Raw genomic sequence first — 17479 nt, 5'->3', positions numbered from 1 at the left:
CTCCTTTCCCTTGTGAGCCTGAACCCTGCCTCCCTCCCTCTTATTAACACCCTCCCATCTCCTGCCATGTTCACTGGTTTCTCTTTTAAATCTTCCCTTTTCCTCTCTTGGACCTGCTTTCAGCCCCGCCTGAGCGCACTTTGGTATTAAAGCTTCTGTTCAGGGGGCATTAACCCCTGGCCCAGGGCCCAGCCCTGGCCAGGCCTTTGCCGCCCCCCCTTCCTCAGCCTCCCTGCCGCCATCCTCCTCCCATTCCCTGCCCGGGACGCCCCAACTTCTAGTCAAAGTACACTTAATGCGCCACAAACCTAACCCTGGCCAGTGTCTTTGGGGTCCAGCCCTCAGGGATGAACGGGGTACCCTCCTTAGTGTCTGACTCTGCCCCAGCTAAGCTGCACCTCCCCTCCCAGCGTGGGGCGCCCAGCCCAGCAAGGGTGGCCGAGGTGCTGCTGGTGTGAAGCAGGAGCGCCTCCGCCCAGAAGGCCTCGGACCATCCACCCCTCCATCCCAGGACCCACGGGCACCTCCCTGCCAACAGCCCGTGCTGGGGGCCACTGCCCTCCTCCCACGTCTGGGTGGGGTTCCGCGCCACCCCCTCCCACATGCAGCCCTGCGTTTCCTTCCCTTTTCCATTCCTGAGTCTTTTTCTTGTTCCCTTTCTGTATTTCTGTTTCTCCTCTCAGCCTGTCTGCATGCAGGCCTGCCTTCCTCTCCTTCTCCTTTCTCATCCCCTCCTATCGTATCCTATCCTAACTACCCCGGGCCTCACAGCTGCCTGAGCAGGGAGCGGGGATGCAGCCTGCTGACTGGTCGTTACATGATGGCGTCCTGACCAATTTGCATATTATCCTATTATTAGATAGACTAGAGGCCCGTTGCAGGAAGATTCCTGCAAGAATAGGGCTTCCTGAGACCAGAGCGAAGCAGAGAAGGGAGGGAAGTCCACCGAGGCAGGCTTCGCTCCCTTCTCCGCTGCCTCGCTCCCTCCCTTCACTGCTTCACCCTTGGCTCCCTCCCTTTTCTGCCACCTGGGCTCTCTCCATTCTCCGCCGCTTTGCTCCCTCGCCAGGTCACGGATCCAAGACCCGGATCCCCCGGGCAGCATCGGGCGCTGCCGGCCCTGCCTCGCCGGGTCAGGGATCCAGGGCCCGGGTCCCGTGGGCAGCGTCGCGTGCTGCCGGCCCCGCCTCGCCCGTCTGTGCTGCCCGCCCCACCTGCAGTATGCAAATTTAACGGCCATCTTTGTTGGGTTAATTTGCATACTTTTCTGACTGGCTAATGGGTGTAGCGAAGGTATGGTCAATTAGCATCTTTGTCTTTTATTAGTGTAGACTAGAGGCCCTGTGCACAAAAATTTGTGCACTCGGGGGGAAGGGGGGTCCCTCAGCCCGGCCTGTGCCCTCTCGCAGTCTGGGACCCCTCGGGAGATAACGACCTTTGAGTGCACAACTTGATCCCTAATTATATTGTCCAATCCGTGAGTGCAGGCAGATGCCACAGCCGCCCCGCCTGCCCGCGTCCGGGTCTGCCGGCGGGATCGGGTCCCGGGCGACCGCTGGCACTCACACCCCCAACCCGCTCTCTGATGGCGCTGTACCATCCTGCCTGCAGTATGCAATTAGCCGCCATCATTGTTGGCGGTTAACTGCCATCTTAGTTCCAGTTAATTTGCATATCGCCGTGATTAGCCAATGGGAAGGGTAGCGGTCGTACGCCAATTACCATGTTTCTCTTTTATTAGTGTAGATAGTTCAGTACCAGGAGTGAGGCCTGAATGAGTTTAGCTCTCCAGTCACCTCTAGAGGGTGCCAGGGAGATTCGGACTTTCACCTTAGTCCTTTTTTTTTTTTTTTTTAAGTTCAATACCTCTTTTATTTCTTTTTTTAAATTGTATTTTTTTCTTTATTAACTAAGGTATTACATATGTGTCCTTATCGTCTTAGTCTTTATGCAATTCACACCTACCAGTACTTGCTACTCCACCACCCCTCTTTCTTCTCTTTTTAATGACTTTGCCTTAGCTCTTACTTTTGGAAATAAACTTCTGTTTCACAAAATCTTTTTTAAAGTCAACATTAATAAAGAAGGCAAGATGAAAGTGACTGGGAGGAAAACGACCCAATCCACAAGAAAAAGCTGTTCCATCTACTGTGCTTCAAGGGAGGAAGCAGCTAGGGGCCAGACAACTGGGACGGGGTAGACATTGCAGAAGTGTCTCCCTGGAGGCCCCAGTTAGTATATGTATTTAATGTTCTCAAAGGGTGGAACCCAAGGTACCCATGTAGATATACATTCCCTTCCCTGGGGCTGTCTTCCATTAGTGTCAAGTTCTTGGGGCTATCAGAGTCACTTTTTACTTTGAACAGAATAAGATGAAGGCAAGAAAGAAGAGGAAGAATGATTTATCTTATCTTTAGAAGAAGAGAAGATATATATCTCTTATCAGAAACTAGGTAAGCAGGTGCAATACTAAAGAAATCGTTTCTAAAATTTCAAGCATTATTTGCCATCCAAACTAATTAGGAAGTCCAAGATAGAAAATATTTCAACAAACATGACCTAAACTAAAGTAAAAACTGGGAAATCTGGAAAAATCAATTCTTAATTCACTTTCAACACTTTGCAATGAAGACATAATAAAACCTTAACTTATACAGTGTTCTTTCTTTCACAAGGCCTTTAACAATGGGCTTCCCTTGGAATTATGATGAGTAGCCCATGGAAAATGACTTTTCCATACACACAGACTGTTTATTCTCAGATTATAGCTGTATGACAGCATAATGTACACATCCTTATCAAACGAGTCAAGTAGTAATAACTAATATTTTCTTTACTTGACCCTCAATTTCCATAGATGTCATTATCCCCATTTCCAGAATGGGACATAAACTTTGCTAAAAATCATAGAACAAATTACTAACATGATCTAAGACAGAACCCAAGCTGCTTGAAACACCTCCATCAGCACAGACCTTGCCACCTTCATAGCCAACACATCACACCACCATGAGTTTAGATATTAATACTTTGTAACAATTCCTCACAAAGGTCAAGTCTTCAAAGGCTTAAAATCACTTATTATAAGTGAAAGATCCTGCCAAAATAGCAAATCATAAAGCAGTGCAATATTCCAGCACTCTATTTCCTGCACTGTTGATACCTACAGTTGAAAAGTCCAGGTCTCCACCTGTGAGATTTCTTCAGCTGACAAGAAGCAAAAGCCCCCAAGTTCAGGAACAATAATGCCCCCGTGGAGACTCCATTGCACGTTCTGGTGAGCTTCTTCAGAGCAGTCTGGTACTCTCAGCCATGAGCTGCGATGAGCTGTTTCTCCCCTAAAGAAACAGCACACAGTTCCTGATCTTCTTGCAAGTTTTCTTTCACAAAAACCATGCATTTCATGTTATATTTGATGTCAAAGGGCACTTTGATGGTAAGGAATAGTGTCTGAATGTTACAGTTTATGCCAGTAAATGTTCAATGCAGAGTGCCTGATGCCAAGACACAGCAGTCGGAACTAACCCAGTCTTCATCTGTTGCTCACACCTCAGAATCTGTGATGAGCCAAGCAGTGAGAAGCAGTGGGAAACACAGGAAGCTGTACTGTTTTGGAAGTTAGCATTTTCAGAGGGATGTCTCATGCAGCCTTGACTTGTCATAAATCCAATTTCTTCAGCTGTTCATATGTCACAAAGAACTACAATTATCAGTTAAGGCTGACAAAGAAAATGCCATCTGAACTCCAACACATAAAAATAGATCTTCAAATAGCAAACCTACCAACAAATATATCTGGGCAGACCACATGCTATAAACATGGTTAAATACAAGGGCTCCATCCTAACTATTATGAAAGATCTACCCATTAGCCTTCCCAAGGTCAGCTTGGAACAGGAAGATCACAGCTGACATACACACATAAATCCCTTAGCATCAGCTCTGAGAATTTCTTCTAAGATTATACCCACACTGCCTAGCTTTTGTGACTTTACTGAGGTGGGAAGACTTTACAGTAAATTCTGTGTGAAAAAGAAACACGGCAATCCCTGGGAAGCTCTCCCCAAGAGTTTCTGCTAGGCAGGCTTCCATAAGGGGAGAGGCACAGATAAGAGAAATAAGGGGATGGTGACACCAATATTCCCTACCTTATAATTCTGCCCTTTCATGTCTAATGAACTGCCACTTCTTTCCTAACCCCCACTTTGGCATACAGGAAATAGTGCTGATAGGCCGAATAATTCTAGAGCTAATTACTATTTATCCTTTGGTACTCTCTAAAATAAACATTCTAGAACACTGCATACAAACCACTTCCTTCCCAAGGGTGGCTGGGATATAAAATCAACCCGGCCTCTCTCTGAAATCTTAAATACTCTAAGCTTTTAGAATAGTCTAAGTAAAAAATTTTATTGATATCATTACCTTTCAATAACACCATCATTAAACCAAGATTCATAGTGCCTAGCACAGAGATTTTATACCTCCTGAAAAAGAAACTGAACAGCCCAGCTGGTGTTGCTCAGTGGTTGAGAGTCAACCTATGAATCAGGAGGTCATGCAAGGTTCGCTTCTTGGTCAGGGCACATGCCCAGGTTGCAGGCTTGGTCCCCAGTAGGGGTTATGCAGGAGGCAGCCGATCAATAATCCTCTCTCATCATCGATGTTTCTATCCCTCTTTCCTTCTCCCCTCTTCTCTCTGAAATCAATAACCCCTGAACAGTTACTTCTTGAATCAGAGGAACATAAAAGACTAAAAATCAACTTCTAAATTATAACAAACAATATTTTAGCTATCTTTTTTCACATCTACTACAACAGAAAAGGATACAATAATATTCCAAGGACCAAGTCTCAACCAATTTGGCCAAAACCCTTTATATAGAGCAAAAAATCCTTCTTTCTTCCATGTCTGTTATAAAAGGGGGGGGGAAAAGTTAATTTGCAACTTTCCAATTATGTCAAATACATTAATAATAGTATCCCGACCAAACCAAAGTATTTTTCTTAAAAATAAAATCCTGCTTCAAAGGACTAAGAAACCATTGTCCTCTGCCTCTTTTTGGTCCTTAAAGGCTTCTGCATAGGTGACAACTAAAGCTCCATGCCAAATCATCCCACACCCAAAGCAGGCAAACAACAGTTGAATGAGTAAGAAATGATATTTAATAATTCCAACCAGAGTCTTTTGCCTCTTTTCCATTTGGGCCCACAAACAACTCAGACATAAGGAAACAAAGCAATGGTGGTAAAGATGTAATTCAGAGCACCACTATTTCATGTTGTTGGATGAATTATAAATAAGTATCTTTGCTTCATTAAAGCAATACTTAAAGTCTAGCATCATGCCAGAAAATGGAAACCACAAAAGTGCCCCCTAAACTTTGGTTGCTGGCAATCCAGTAGGGGAGACACTGGCAAACTTTTGTCCACTCGTGAGCAATAGGCCCGATTATTTAAACTAAGTATTACAGTAAGATTGATGTGTTCCTTTGTGAGATGTCTGAATGAAGGGGACTCATTCCAGTTTGACTCAATAGGTAGGATAAATTTGCTCATTTCACAATACTATCCCTTATTGTTATTAATTATACTAATAAGACTTACCAAATTATTTCTGGCACTATGCTGTTTTATGTAGGCATTATTTTTACAATAACCCTGTGATACACGTGCTATTATTGTCCCATTTCACTTATGAGGAAACTGAAGTATAGAGTCTTTATCTTGACCAAAGTCACACAATTACAAGTGACAGATCCACAGGTCTATCTTACTATTAACCCTGTGTTTTAAAATGATAAGAATCTTGTAATAAGTGGGCCAGATGGAAGCTAATGAGCTAAGAGAGGAATTCCCAACTCTACAAAGATGGACATTCTCACCTGTAACAAGCAATCCAGGGTACCTGTGTACCCAGAGCATCTGCCATCACGAAGGACTCTCTGATTCATCATACGTGTCCTCACAACATCCACAGGGTTGGAGGCCAGAGCCCCAGCCAGACCACAGGTGAAGCTTGAGCTAGGAAAGATAACATTAGAGAAACAAAAAGGTCACCACCACCATCAAAGACAGGAAACAGCCTCCTCCCAAACTATGTTAAAGTAACATGTAACAAGGTGAAATGTATCAAAAATAAGGACCATATCTAGAGAGCTGTACAAACTTCTTTTTTAAAATATATTTCATTGATTTTTTTACAGAGAGGAAGAGGGAGAGGGATAGAGAGTTAGAAACATCAATCAGCTACCTCCTGCACACCCCCCACTGGGGATGTACCCACAACCAAGGTACATGCCCTTGACCGGAATCGAACCCGGGACCCTTCAGTCCACAGGCTGACGCTCCATCCACTGAGCCAAACTGGTCAGGGCTGTACAAACTTCTTAAACACCAGCACTGATTATACTGGCTTATAAATTCCAACCTTGGCTAAGAATATCTCGGAGGTTCTAGAACAGGGGTGGGCAAACTTTTTGACTCGAGGGCCACAATGGGTTCTTAAACTGGACCGGAGGGCCGGAACAAAAGCATGGATGGAGTGTTTGTGTGAACTAATATAAATTCAAAGTAAACATCATTACATAAAAGGGTACGGTCTCTTTTTTTTTTAGTTTTATTCATTTCAAACGGGCCGTAGTTTGCCCACGGCTGTTCTAGAATGTCAAAGAATCATAGAAACATGAAGGGACATTCTCCAAGGATGACCTAGTATAGTGATTTTAAACTTTATTCATCTCATGGCAAACATAAACTAATTACTCAAATTCTGTGGCACACCAAAAACTATTTAATTTTATTTATTTATTTTTTTTGCTGATTTGACAAAAATGTGTATAATTTTGATTCATTCACACTGACGGCTAATGTTGTGCTGCCTGTTGTCATTTTTTTGACAATCTAATGGAAAAGAAGTCAGTACCCCTGACCGAATAGTCAGGTATTGCATGTTTTAAAAATTCTGTGGCACACCCATTGAAAATTGCTGATCTATTGCATCTATTCACCTATAAATAGAAATCAGAGTAACTTTAGTCATCTCATGACCATATGTTTCTTCAAGATCAGAGAAAAAGATTTCCTCAATGGAATGCCCACTAGGGGCTCAGCTTCTACTAAACTTTCAGTCTTACAAGACTGCCATAGACCACACTTAGTATCAATTAACTCAGAGCAGCATTTCTCAACTTCAGCACTAAGATTTTGAACCAATAATTCTTTGTCATTCTTTGTTCTGTTGTAAGATGTTTAGCAGCTCCTTGGTCTCTACCCAGTAGATGCCAATAGTACTTCCCTACTCATAACTATAGGAACAGTCTCCAGAAATTGCCAAATGTCCCAAATGGGCTAAATTGCTCCACAGTTGATTAAACTATGATGTATCCAATACTAATCTGCAGCTATTAAAAATAAATGAAGTCTGTTTGTACTGCTATGGAAAGATATTTGGAATAGATTATTAAATTTTAAAAATCAAATAAGAAAGCCCTGGCCAGGTGGCTCAGTCGGTTGGAACATTGTCTCACACACCAAAAGGTTGTAGGCTCAATAATTCCCAGGCAGGGCACATACCTAGATTTCAGGTTAGATCCCGGGTTGGGGTGAGTATAAGAGGCAACCAATCGATTGTTTCACATCTGTGTTTCTCTTGGGGGGGAAAAAATACACACACATACACACACACACACACACACATCCTTGGGTGAGGATTAAAAAGCAAGTAAGAGAGGCAAATATTGCATAGTATCATTTATACATGAAATCTAAAAACAAACAAAACTACTCCAACTCACCCGGCTGGCATGGCTCAGTGGTTGAGCATTGACCTATGAACCAGGAGATCATGGTTCAATTCCGGGTCAGGGCACATGCCTGGGTTGCAGGCTTGGTCCCCAGTAGGGGGCATGCAGGAGGCAGCCGATCAATGATTCTCTCTCATCAATGATGTTTCTATCTCTCTCCCTCTCCTTTCCCTCTCTGAAAACAATCAAAATATATTTTTTTAAAAAAAAACAAAGAACTACTATAACTCATAGAAACAAAGAGTAGAAAAGTAGTTGCCAGTGGCTAGGGGATGGGGAAAATAGGGAGACAGTAAAAGGGTACAAATTTTCAGTTATAAGATGAATAAGGTCTAAGGAGCTAACGTATAACATGGTGACTATAGTTGATAACACTGCATTTTATAACTGAAATCTGCTAAGAGAATAGAACTTAAATGTTTTCACACGCACACAAAAGGATAAACATGTGAGGTGACAGATATGTTAATTAAGTTGATGGGAAAAATCCTTTAACAATGTATACATATTAAATCATCATGTTGTACACTTTAAATATCTTTCAATTTTACTTGTCAATTGTACCTTAATAAAGATGAAAAAGAATAATTAAAAAAGGGGGATACAAAGCATATTTGTGTAATGAAGCACATGTAATATACTTTTGTAGACATATTTGCATACGCATAGAAAACACCTGGAAGGTACTTACCAAACTGTTAACAATTCCTACCTATGTAAAGGGATAAGACTGTTAATTTTTCCTGGTTCACTTCTGTATTGTAAATTTTCAAATATGAGGATATAATATTTTTATAATAGCTTTAAAATTTCTATAAATTTGTAGCAAATTTTCACCCTAAACTCATGCAAACCTAAAATATTAATTTAAAAATCCATAAACATACAGGAAGTGAGTATACACAGTGTCTCCCATCAGGCCCGAGAGAATCAGATGCTTCTTGGTGAGGTCGTAAACTGGTAGCTCCACACCAACAACAATAGCAGCCCTCTGAGCAGTAAGAGACACGCCCTGGGTAAAAACATCAATAATAGGGATTCAGACATCTCTCCTGTTGGCAGGTAGAAATATACATACAGAGTAGAAAAGACCAGAGTGTAAAAAGTCAGGCGCTCCAACATTAAATTCTGATTCTGTCACTAACTTTATGACCTTGGACAGACCTTGGCCAGGACAGTAACCTCTCAGAGCCTCCAGTTTCCTTGTACATACAGAGAGGATAGTACTGGGTGACCTTTAGGGTCTATTCTATGAATATTTAAAAAAGCACTAGTGCCCTGGCTGGTTTGGCTCAGTGGATTGAGCATCGGCCTGCAGACTGAAGGGTCCCAGGTTCAATTCCAATCGGGGGCATGCAGGAGGCAGCCGATCAATGGTTTCCTCTCATCATTGATGTTTCTATTTCTCTCTCTCTTTCGCTTCCTCTCTGAAATCAATCAATCAATAAATATATATATATATATATATATATATATATATATAATTTTTTTTTTTAAACACTAGTTAACAATATTCACTTAAAAGTCATGAAACCACGCAAGGCAAAAAATTCAACATATCTGGGACCCAGAAACCGCTTCTCTATAAGAACTTTAAAAAAAGCAAACAAAAAGGTGCTCAATCTTCACAGAATTTCTTACTTATGAATTATTCAAAAGGTACTTTTCAAATCATGACATATTCCTTATATTTCCATTTTACAGATAAAATATCTTCAGGGGCAGATGTCACTCTTCTTCCCTGACTCCATTATTCCATTTGGATTAAATAAAATGACGGACACAGGAAAAATAAAATCAAAAAGGGAAAAAATGAAGAACTAAATCAGCTGGATCCATTTTCAAGCTTACCTTCCACAGTCCTCTCGTTCCCTCTTGCTGGTAAATGTTAATGAAGTTGCCTATCATTCCTCCTTGAATGGTGTTGTTTTGTGCTTGCATCCGTATCTAGAAATTATTTTAAAGACTAACATGAGAAAGAAGCTAGCACATTTGTCCCCAAATATAGATCCCTGAAAAATCATTCAGTCTGTTGTTTAGCAACCATTACAAGAAAAAAAACTATAATTATAACTATTACTATAATGCTGGCTTAAATATTCTCAGTAAACTAAAATATATACGGATTGGTTCTTAGGCACTTTGGATTCAACAAAAAGCATCTAACAGAGTCTAGAAGGTCTTGCATATAATAGCTCACTAGGTGTCAAAAAGAAATTAAATTTTTTAAATAGTCTTTGAAAAGGAAAGAAAATGGCATTTTTCCCTATAGGTTCTAAATAGGAAAGAAAGAATAGGATGGTAATTCTAAAAATTTAACATTATTAGTAAGAGTATCCAGTAATACCTGGCAACACTAAGCATGAACGAGCATATTTCTTTAGTCACTCCAACTCCCTGCTATTTATTTCCAACCAGCTGAATCAAAAGGTAAGCCGGCGAGTTAGCCCCGGGACAGCCACATGATGCCCGTCACACATGGTTACACCTGAACTTACAAATTAACTTTACAAGGGCCATAGTACTCACATGACCAATATTCCAACATAGCATGCTGGATGTAGCTCTCTGCATTTTTAAGAATTAAAAGATATATTTCTCACTAAAAAAATGTGTACCTTATTTTGATTTAGGGAGCAAATACATTACCTCTAACTTCTTAAAAGGAACTGTTATTGCCATGCTAACATGTGAAAATAAACCAAAATACAGGAACTGCCTTTTTGTAACCCTGATATATGGCTTAGAGATTAAAGGAAGTATGGATATTTTTCTCCCGCAATCTTGCACCAACACTGGGTAAAATTATGGTAAGAGTGCCTGCACACATTGTACCTTCACTGTGCATAACTGTAGTGTTCTCAACATGCTGCTGCGTGAAGTTTTGATGCTTGTCAGAATCTCCTATTAGACTGAAGGCTCTCTCAGGGCAGGGTTTTTGTCTTACTAATTTTTGGATTCTAAACACTAAAAGTACTCCAACTGGTCCAAGGTAGAAGCATAGTGAATTCTGGTTCAATAATTTGGGTAAAAAGGAAAGGGAGGGAGAAAGAGGAATATATGAGAGGGTTCAAAAAGTAACTCACAACTAATTTTTATTTTCTTTAATGAGTTTATTCCCTTGCTTTATTCCAAACAGGATTTAAGAAGGTTGTAATCCCTAGGATTGTCAACAAGGTCATCTGTTATGTCTAACTGTAGTTAAGTATTTCCAGAAATTGAATTAACCTAAAAATGCATTTAGAAATAGTCATTAATAAGCAGACTCCTGTAAAATTTGAAGCCCATCTACTTTTTAATGAACCAATAAAACAAGGGAGATTTTCAATGAAAAATTCAAATGGATCCAAACCTAAATTTTTTTTCTGCTTAATCGTCAAAATACTCATCTCTAAAATGAGCTCTACTTTCATATCAATGGGAAACCTACCTAGTGGATATTTATAAGTTAGTCTTCACAACACTTAAATTATAAACAGAGTCAGTGCATGTTATATTCGCAGATTTTCATTATCTGAATCTTGTTCTTGGTAAGAAAATGTAGATTGTATCTAGAGATATAAAAAGCACTGCTTACTTTCAAAACATCAGTTGGATTGGCAATGGCTGAGGACATGACTCCAGAGAGAATTCCACAGACCACATTTATCAGAAGGGTTTCATCTGCAAACAAAGACATTATCTGACTTTTCGTACATATGCGAATACCTCAAATGCAGGTGTAATTCATTTACATACCATTTGTTCTTAAGAGAATAAAGAAATTTAGATTTTATGAATCAAGTAATTTCAAAAGGATTAGGAATTTTGCTGGCTAAAGGGATTTTACTTAGCAAAGTTTCTTGCAATCTGAAAAGGAATGTGAATTATCTCACAAAGTAAATAACCATCTACCAATTCACTTTTGTGTGTAAATGCAGAACATAATAGTAATTAAGACGAGGTATGTCTGGTAGGAGAATAAAAGAGGAATACTCCTATGAGATAACGTGGTGACAAAGTTTTAAAGCACATCTTATATATTTAATGTAAATTACAATGAAGCACTTTCAAGGCATCTTAGCTCCTGTTCACCACTCCCATGTAACAGCTAGCTGGAGCTTGCCCCTTTGTAAAAACGAATAAGGTTCTAAGGATTAAAGCCATCACAGAGTCAACCAGCAATGGAGTATTAGAACTCAGTTCTTAATACTAAGAAATGTAGTCACTGCTTTTATGAAATACAGGTGATAATTCCTATGACTTTAGGAAATTCTGTGTTGCCTAGAACGATAACATATGCTCTAGTCTAAGCATTTTGCTCTTTTTAACTTTTACTCCCCTAAATTCAGCTGATAACTGACTTGCTGTAAGCACAATTCATTTAGACTTCACACCTAGAGCTCTCCTCAGAGCAGTAAAGTCACAAGTAAGTCAAAGAAAATCTGATACAAAATCACTTGAATAAAAAGACAACCTCCTGCCTACAAGTGGAAAAAAGATTCCCCACTGACCTTCTGGGCGTTCCACAAATAATCGCTTCAAGCTCTGGTAAGTGCCTATCTTGATGGTGCCATAGGAAGCCTGGCGTAACATTGCAGGGGCAATCCTGTCAAACCAAATACAAAGGGACAAGAAAATTCTAAAAATCACTTACAATCTTCTAGAAGAACCACAGGCAGAAATACAATCACCCATTTGCCTTCTACAAACTACACAAAACAGATATCTTAAAATTAAAAATCCAACAAAAACTTGGGTTTTTTAAATTGTTTTTTATTGATTTCAGAGAGAAAAAGGAAGAGGGAAAGATAGAAATATCAATGATGAGAGAGAATCATTGATTGGCTGCCTCCTGCATGCCCCCATTCTGGGATCAAGCCCCCAACCCAAGCACGTGCCCTGACCAGGAATCGAACTGTGACCTCCTGGTTTCACGGGTCAACGTTCAACCACTGAACCACACCAGCTGGGCAACATAGTTTTAAAAAATATATAGGTATAATCCAAAAAAGTTATAAATACCTGAGCAAATTATTATCTCACTAAGTGAAAACTCAGCCCCTCATATTTATTATCAATGAAACCATAAGTGAACATGTGGTTCTATTTGCCCATTCATGTTAAAATGAAAAAAGGCTTTGCTTTCTCCGTGCAGTGCACCTAATGAAATCTGGCCTCTGGAAGCATCTATCGTTCTTGTGTTGATGCTCTGGAGCCCACATCCTACCTCCTTGGGGGGGCCCTGTTTCAGCTTTTTCCTCTCCCTCCCTGACCCCAGAACCACCTGTGGCATTTGTACTCCAAGCTCTCAGCATTTCCCACTTTCTTCTCGAATTGCAATCTGGCTTCCTTCCACCTTCTCCACCAAAACAGGTGGCCAACCGACATCTGTGTTGCTAAATTAAATGATGCTTTTCAATTAGCATCTTACATAACATCTTGCAGTATTTGTTACTCCACCCTTTGTCTTACTTGCAGCTGTCTCCTCCCTGAGTTGCCACAACATCGCCCTCTCCCATTTCTTTTCTTTCCTGTACACTGTAGAGTATACAGCATCCTATCGCTGTCCTCTGGGGTTTCCCCGAATCTGTCCTATGCTTTCATTTCCCCTTGCTCCACACACTGCCTGGGTGAGCTCAGCTATTGCCATGGCTTTAACTGACCACTCCTAAATTCATGTTTCCAACATGGATCCAAAGATACATTTCCAACTTCTTCCTAATTTGTCAATTCACACGTACTATACCTACCTCCAATCAGGTAACCCACACTGCATTAATTATCTTCCCTGTCTAAACAATCACCTCTCCTCTTCTGTATCCTAGACAATGGCCAAAACCAGAAATTAAGATACTAGCTTTGATTCCTATTCCTCCACAAACCCCCTCATATATTAGGTCAAACAATATGTCAATCCTATGCCCTAACTAGCTTTCTAAACTGTCTTCTTTTTCTCCATCCCCAAAACAAACACCCCAGGCAGATCCTTGTCTCTGCTTCCTATGTGACTGCCTGCTTCCAGTGTTATTAGTCTCTAATCCTTTCTCTGTCCGGCAGGCAGGCATTTTTTTTTTAACAATGAAACTTAATCATTGTAGTTCTTCTACTTGAAACCCTTCAGTGGCTCCTCTCGGCCACAAGTGTAGAAAATTCAAGTACTGCCCTAGCTGCTTTGGCTCAGTGGATAGAGCATCAGCCTGTGGACCAAAGGGTCCCAGGTTAGATTCCAGTCAAGGGCACATGCCCGGATTGTGGGCTCTAACCCCAGCAGGGGACGTGCAGGAGACAGCCGATCAATGATTCCCATGATTGATGTTTCTATCTCTCTCTCCCTCTGCCTTCCTCTCTGAAATCAATAAAAATATTTTTTAAAAAAAAAATTCAAGTATTTACAGGCACTCGATAGAAGCTGTACTGATAAAAGTGGGCTGGATCTAACTGCACACACACACTATGTGAGTGGCAGAGGTTTTGGAAAATCAGAGAAAGCACTGTTAAATGCAGTTACTATTATCATAAGTGAATGAATGTGGTCCCAATGTTGATTTCTCTTGAGAAAATGGAATCTCAGATTTTTATGTGTAGTTTCTCATATTTAAAGTATTGGCTCAGTTGAAAAGCAAAATCCTTCAGAGACTGGTGGGTGGGAGGGCTCTGAGGCAGCAGTTTGGGGTTGGTGGTATACGGGACAATATCAAGGTGCTTAGCATGGCCTGAGGTTGTCCATGTCTTAACCCCTATTAGCTCTCCATCTGCACCTTTTGCTATTCACCAACTCCTACGCAAAATCCATGCTGAACTATTTGCATTTCTAGGTGTACTATGCTCCCTTGCACTTATTACTGGTTCTGTAGGAGCATAGTTTCTCTCTAACTTCACCTAGCTAACTCTTCTTGATCCTTTAAGGTAAGAGCTGGTGCCTCCTGAACTGAGCAGCTTTCCTGAAAACGTGCCTCATCCTTATCCCCACAGTCTGGGGCTGATACCTCTGCCAGACTCTAGTACTTACCAGACTCCACTGTAATCCCCTGTGTGTCATTTGCAGCCCAGTAAATGACAGTTCCTTCAGGACAATGTGCCACTTCTGATCCCTATTTGTCCTCCCAGATCCATTCTTATCCTTCTCTGTTCTGCTCTGTGCCCAGACGGGATCACCTAGTCCCCCTTGCTAGCTGACTTTCAGGTGGATTCAGCCACAAAAGGGAGGGAGGGAGGAGAAAGAAGCAGAGGTACTTCTTCTTCAATCTGGGCACCACCAAAACATCCCTTGACAACTGTTTATTCCTTCAAGGCTCCAGCCATGGTAGTCTCTGCCAAACTATTCCCATCCTAGGGTTGGTAACAATTTCCCCCTTTGCTAGTTTTTAGGTATCTCAATATCCTTCACTTGCTCCCTTAACCCTTAAATGGTCCCTTCATTAAACTCTCTTCATTTAAACCACCAAAATGAATTATGTTTCTTGCAGGGACTCTGACATAGGCAGGACCCTACTCTGTCTTACTCATTTTCTTATCTAGTGCCTACTGCACACTGCTAATTAAATATTAGATTAAAGAAAAGTAGTTCACTAACAACTCTTTCCCATGGAATATGATACCATTTTCATTATGGCAAAAATCTTGGAAATTCATAATAGCCATGGGAAAGGACTATTTTCAGAGTAAAAAAACTAAATTACAGGATTTTTTAAATAACAAATGTAATTTCAGGAGAACCAAGATGGCGGCATAGGTTAACGCCTGAGTTTGCTGCTTTGAACAACTACTTCAAAAGTGAAACTAAAAGACGGAACGGACATCACCCAAAACCACTGGAAAGCTGGCTGAGTGGAAGTCCTACAACTAGGAGGAAAGAGAAACGCATACGGACACTCAGAGGAGGCGCAGTGCTGAAGTCAAATTCTGAGGTGCGGAGTGCGCGCGCGGAGCGGGCTGGCGGCGGAGGGCGCGGTTGGCGTTTTCAATCGGGAGGGAGTCGCAGACTCTGAGCTCCAGATCCGGGCGAGTCTTTAGGGACCCAGATTCAAAAGGGAGAAGCGCGACTGTCTGGTTTCAGTCAGAGCGAGTGCAGCTTTCTCTCCGAGCTTTGCAGCGGGTGCTGGGACTCAGAGAGGCAGAGCCCCTGGGGACAGGACTGAGAGCCGCCATCACTGCTCTCTCCGGCCCACCCTGTTGATCCTGTGCGACCCGCCCCGCCCAAGCCCTGCACAGAGGCATTTGCCGGATAGCCTCAGGCAAACGCCAGATTAGCACCTCCCTAGAGGACAGAAGTTCTCTCACTGCAGACACAGCTGATTCTCAGAGCCACTTGGCCTGGAGGTCAAACCCTCCCTGGTATTAGCTACAACAATCAAGATTTATAAGACTGCGAACAAAGACCACTAGGGGGTGCACCAAGGAAGCATAACAAAATGCGGAGACAAAGAAACAGGACAAAATTGTCAATGGAAGATCTAGAGTTCAGAACCACACTTTTAAGGTCTCTCAAGAACTGTTTAGAAGCCGCCGATAAACTTAATGAGATCTACAAGAAAACTAATGAGACCCTCGATGTTATATTGGGGAACCAACTAGAAATTAAGCATACACTGACTGAAATAAAGAATATTATACAGACTCCTGACAGCAGAACAGAGGAGCGCAAGAATCAAGTCAATGACTTGAAATGCGAGGAAGCAAAAAACACCCAACCGGAAAAGCAAAATGAAAAAAGAATCCAAAAATGCGAGGATAGTGTAAGGAGCCTCTGGGACAGCTTCAGGCGTACCAACATCAGAATTATAGGGGTGCCAGAAGATGAGAGAGAGCAAGATATTGAAAACCTATTTGAAGAAATAATGACAGAAAACTTCCCTCACCTGGTGAAAGAAATGGACTTACAGGTCCAAGAAGCATGGAGAACCCCAAACAAAAGGAATCCAAAGAGGACCACACCAAGACACATCATAATTAAAATGCCAAGAGCAAAAGATAAAGAGAGAATCTTAAAAACAGCAAGAGAAAGAAACTCAGTTACCTACAAGGGAATACCCATACGACTGTCAGCGGATTTCTCAACAGAAACTTTGCAGGCCAGAAGGGACTGGCAAGAAATATTCAAAGTGATGAATACCAAGAACCTACAACCAAGATTACTTTATCCAGCAAAGCTATCATTCAGAATTGAAGGTCAGATAAAGAGCTTCACAGATAAGGAAAAGCTAAAGGAGTTCATCACCACCAAACCAGGATTATATGAAATGCTGAAAGGTATCCTTTAAGAAGAGGAAGAGGAAGAAAAAGGTAAAGATACAAATTATGAACAACAAATATGCATCTATCAACAAGTGAATCTAAGAATCAAGTGAATAAATAATCCGATGAACAGAATGAACTGGTGATTATAATAGAATCAGGGACATAGAAAGGGAATGGACTGACTATTCTTGGGGGGGAAAGGGGTGTGGGAGATGCGGGAAGAGACTGGACAAAAATCGTGCACCTATGGATGAGGACAGTGGGTGGGGAGTGAGGGCGGATGGTGGGGCGGGAACTGGGAGGAGGGGAGTTATGGGGGGAAAAAAGAGGAACAAATGTAATAATCTGAACAATAAAGATTTAATTTAAAAAAATAAAAAAAAAAAAAAAAAAAAAAAAACAAATGTAATTTCAGACTATCTATATTTTAGTATAATAAAAACACAGTTTCACCA

At 41.3% G+C, this 17479-nt stretch overlaps 1 protein-coding gene across 1 annotated transcript in view; it reads right to left on the bottom strand.

Moving 5' to 3' along the window:
• Positions 1-1855: 1855 nt before the first annotated feature.
• The window catches only part of SLC25A30 (solute carrier family 25 member 30), a 28550-nt gene continuing 12926 nt past the window's right edge, over positions 1856-17479 (bottom strand). The window contains exons 4-10 of the mRNA XM_081082777.1: positions 12299-12393; positions 11383-11468; positions 9657-9752; positions 8693-8817; positions 5886-6024; positions 4832-4912; positions 1856-3700 (exon numbers count right to left, since the gene is read on the bottom strand). Of these exons, the coding sequence (XP_080938903.1) occupies positions 3659-3700; positions 4832-4912; positions 5886-6024; positions 8693-8817; positions 9657-9752; positions 11383-11468; positions 12299-12393 (664 nt within the window). The 3' untranslated portion in view covers positions 1856-3658. The remainder of the gene's footprint in view (positions 3701-4831; positions 4913-5885; positions 6025-8692; positions 8818-9656; positions 9753-11382; positions 11469-12298; positions 12394-17479) is intronic.

This window comes from Myotis nattereri (genome assembly GCF_964212035.1).
Source record: "Myotis nattereri genome assembly, chromosome: 2".
Taxonomy (NCBI): domain Eukaryota; kingdom Metazoa; phylum Chordata; class Mammalia; order Chiroptera; family Vespertilionidae; genus Myotis; species Myotis nattereri.
The sequence above is the reverse complement of the archived record's forward strand: the minus strand, read 5'-3'. Positions and strand labels throughout refer to the sequence as shown.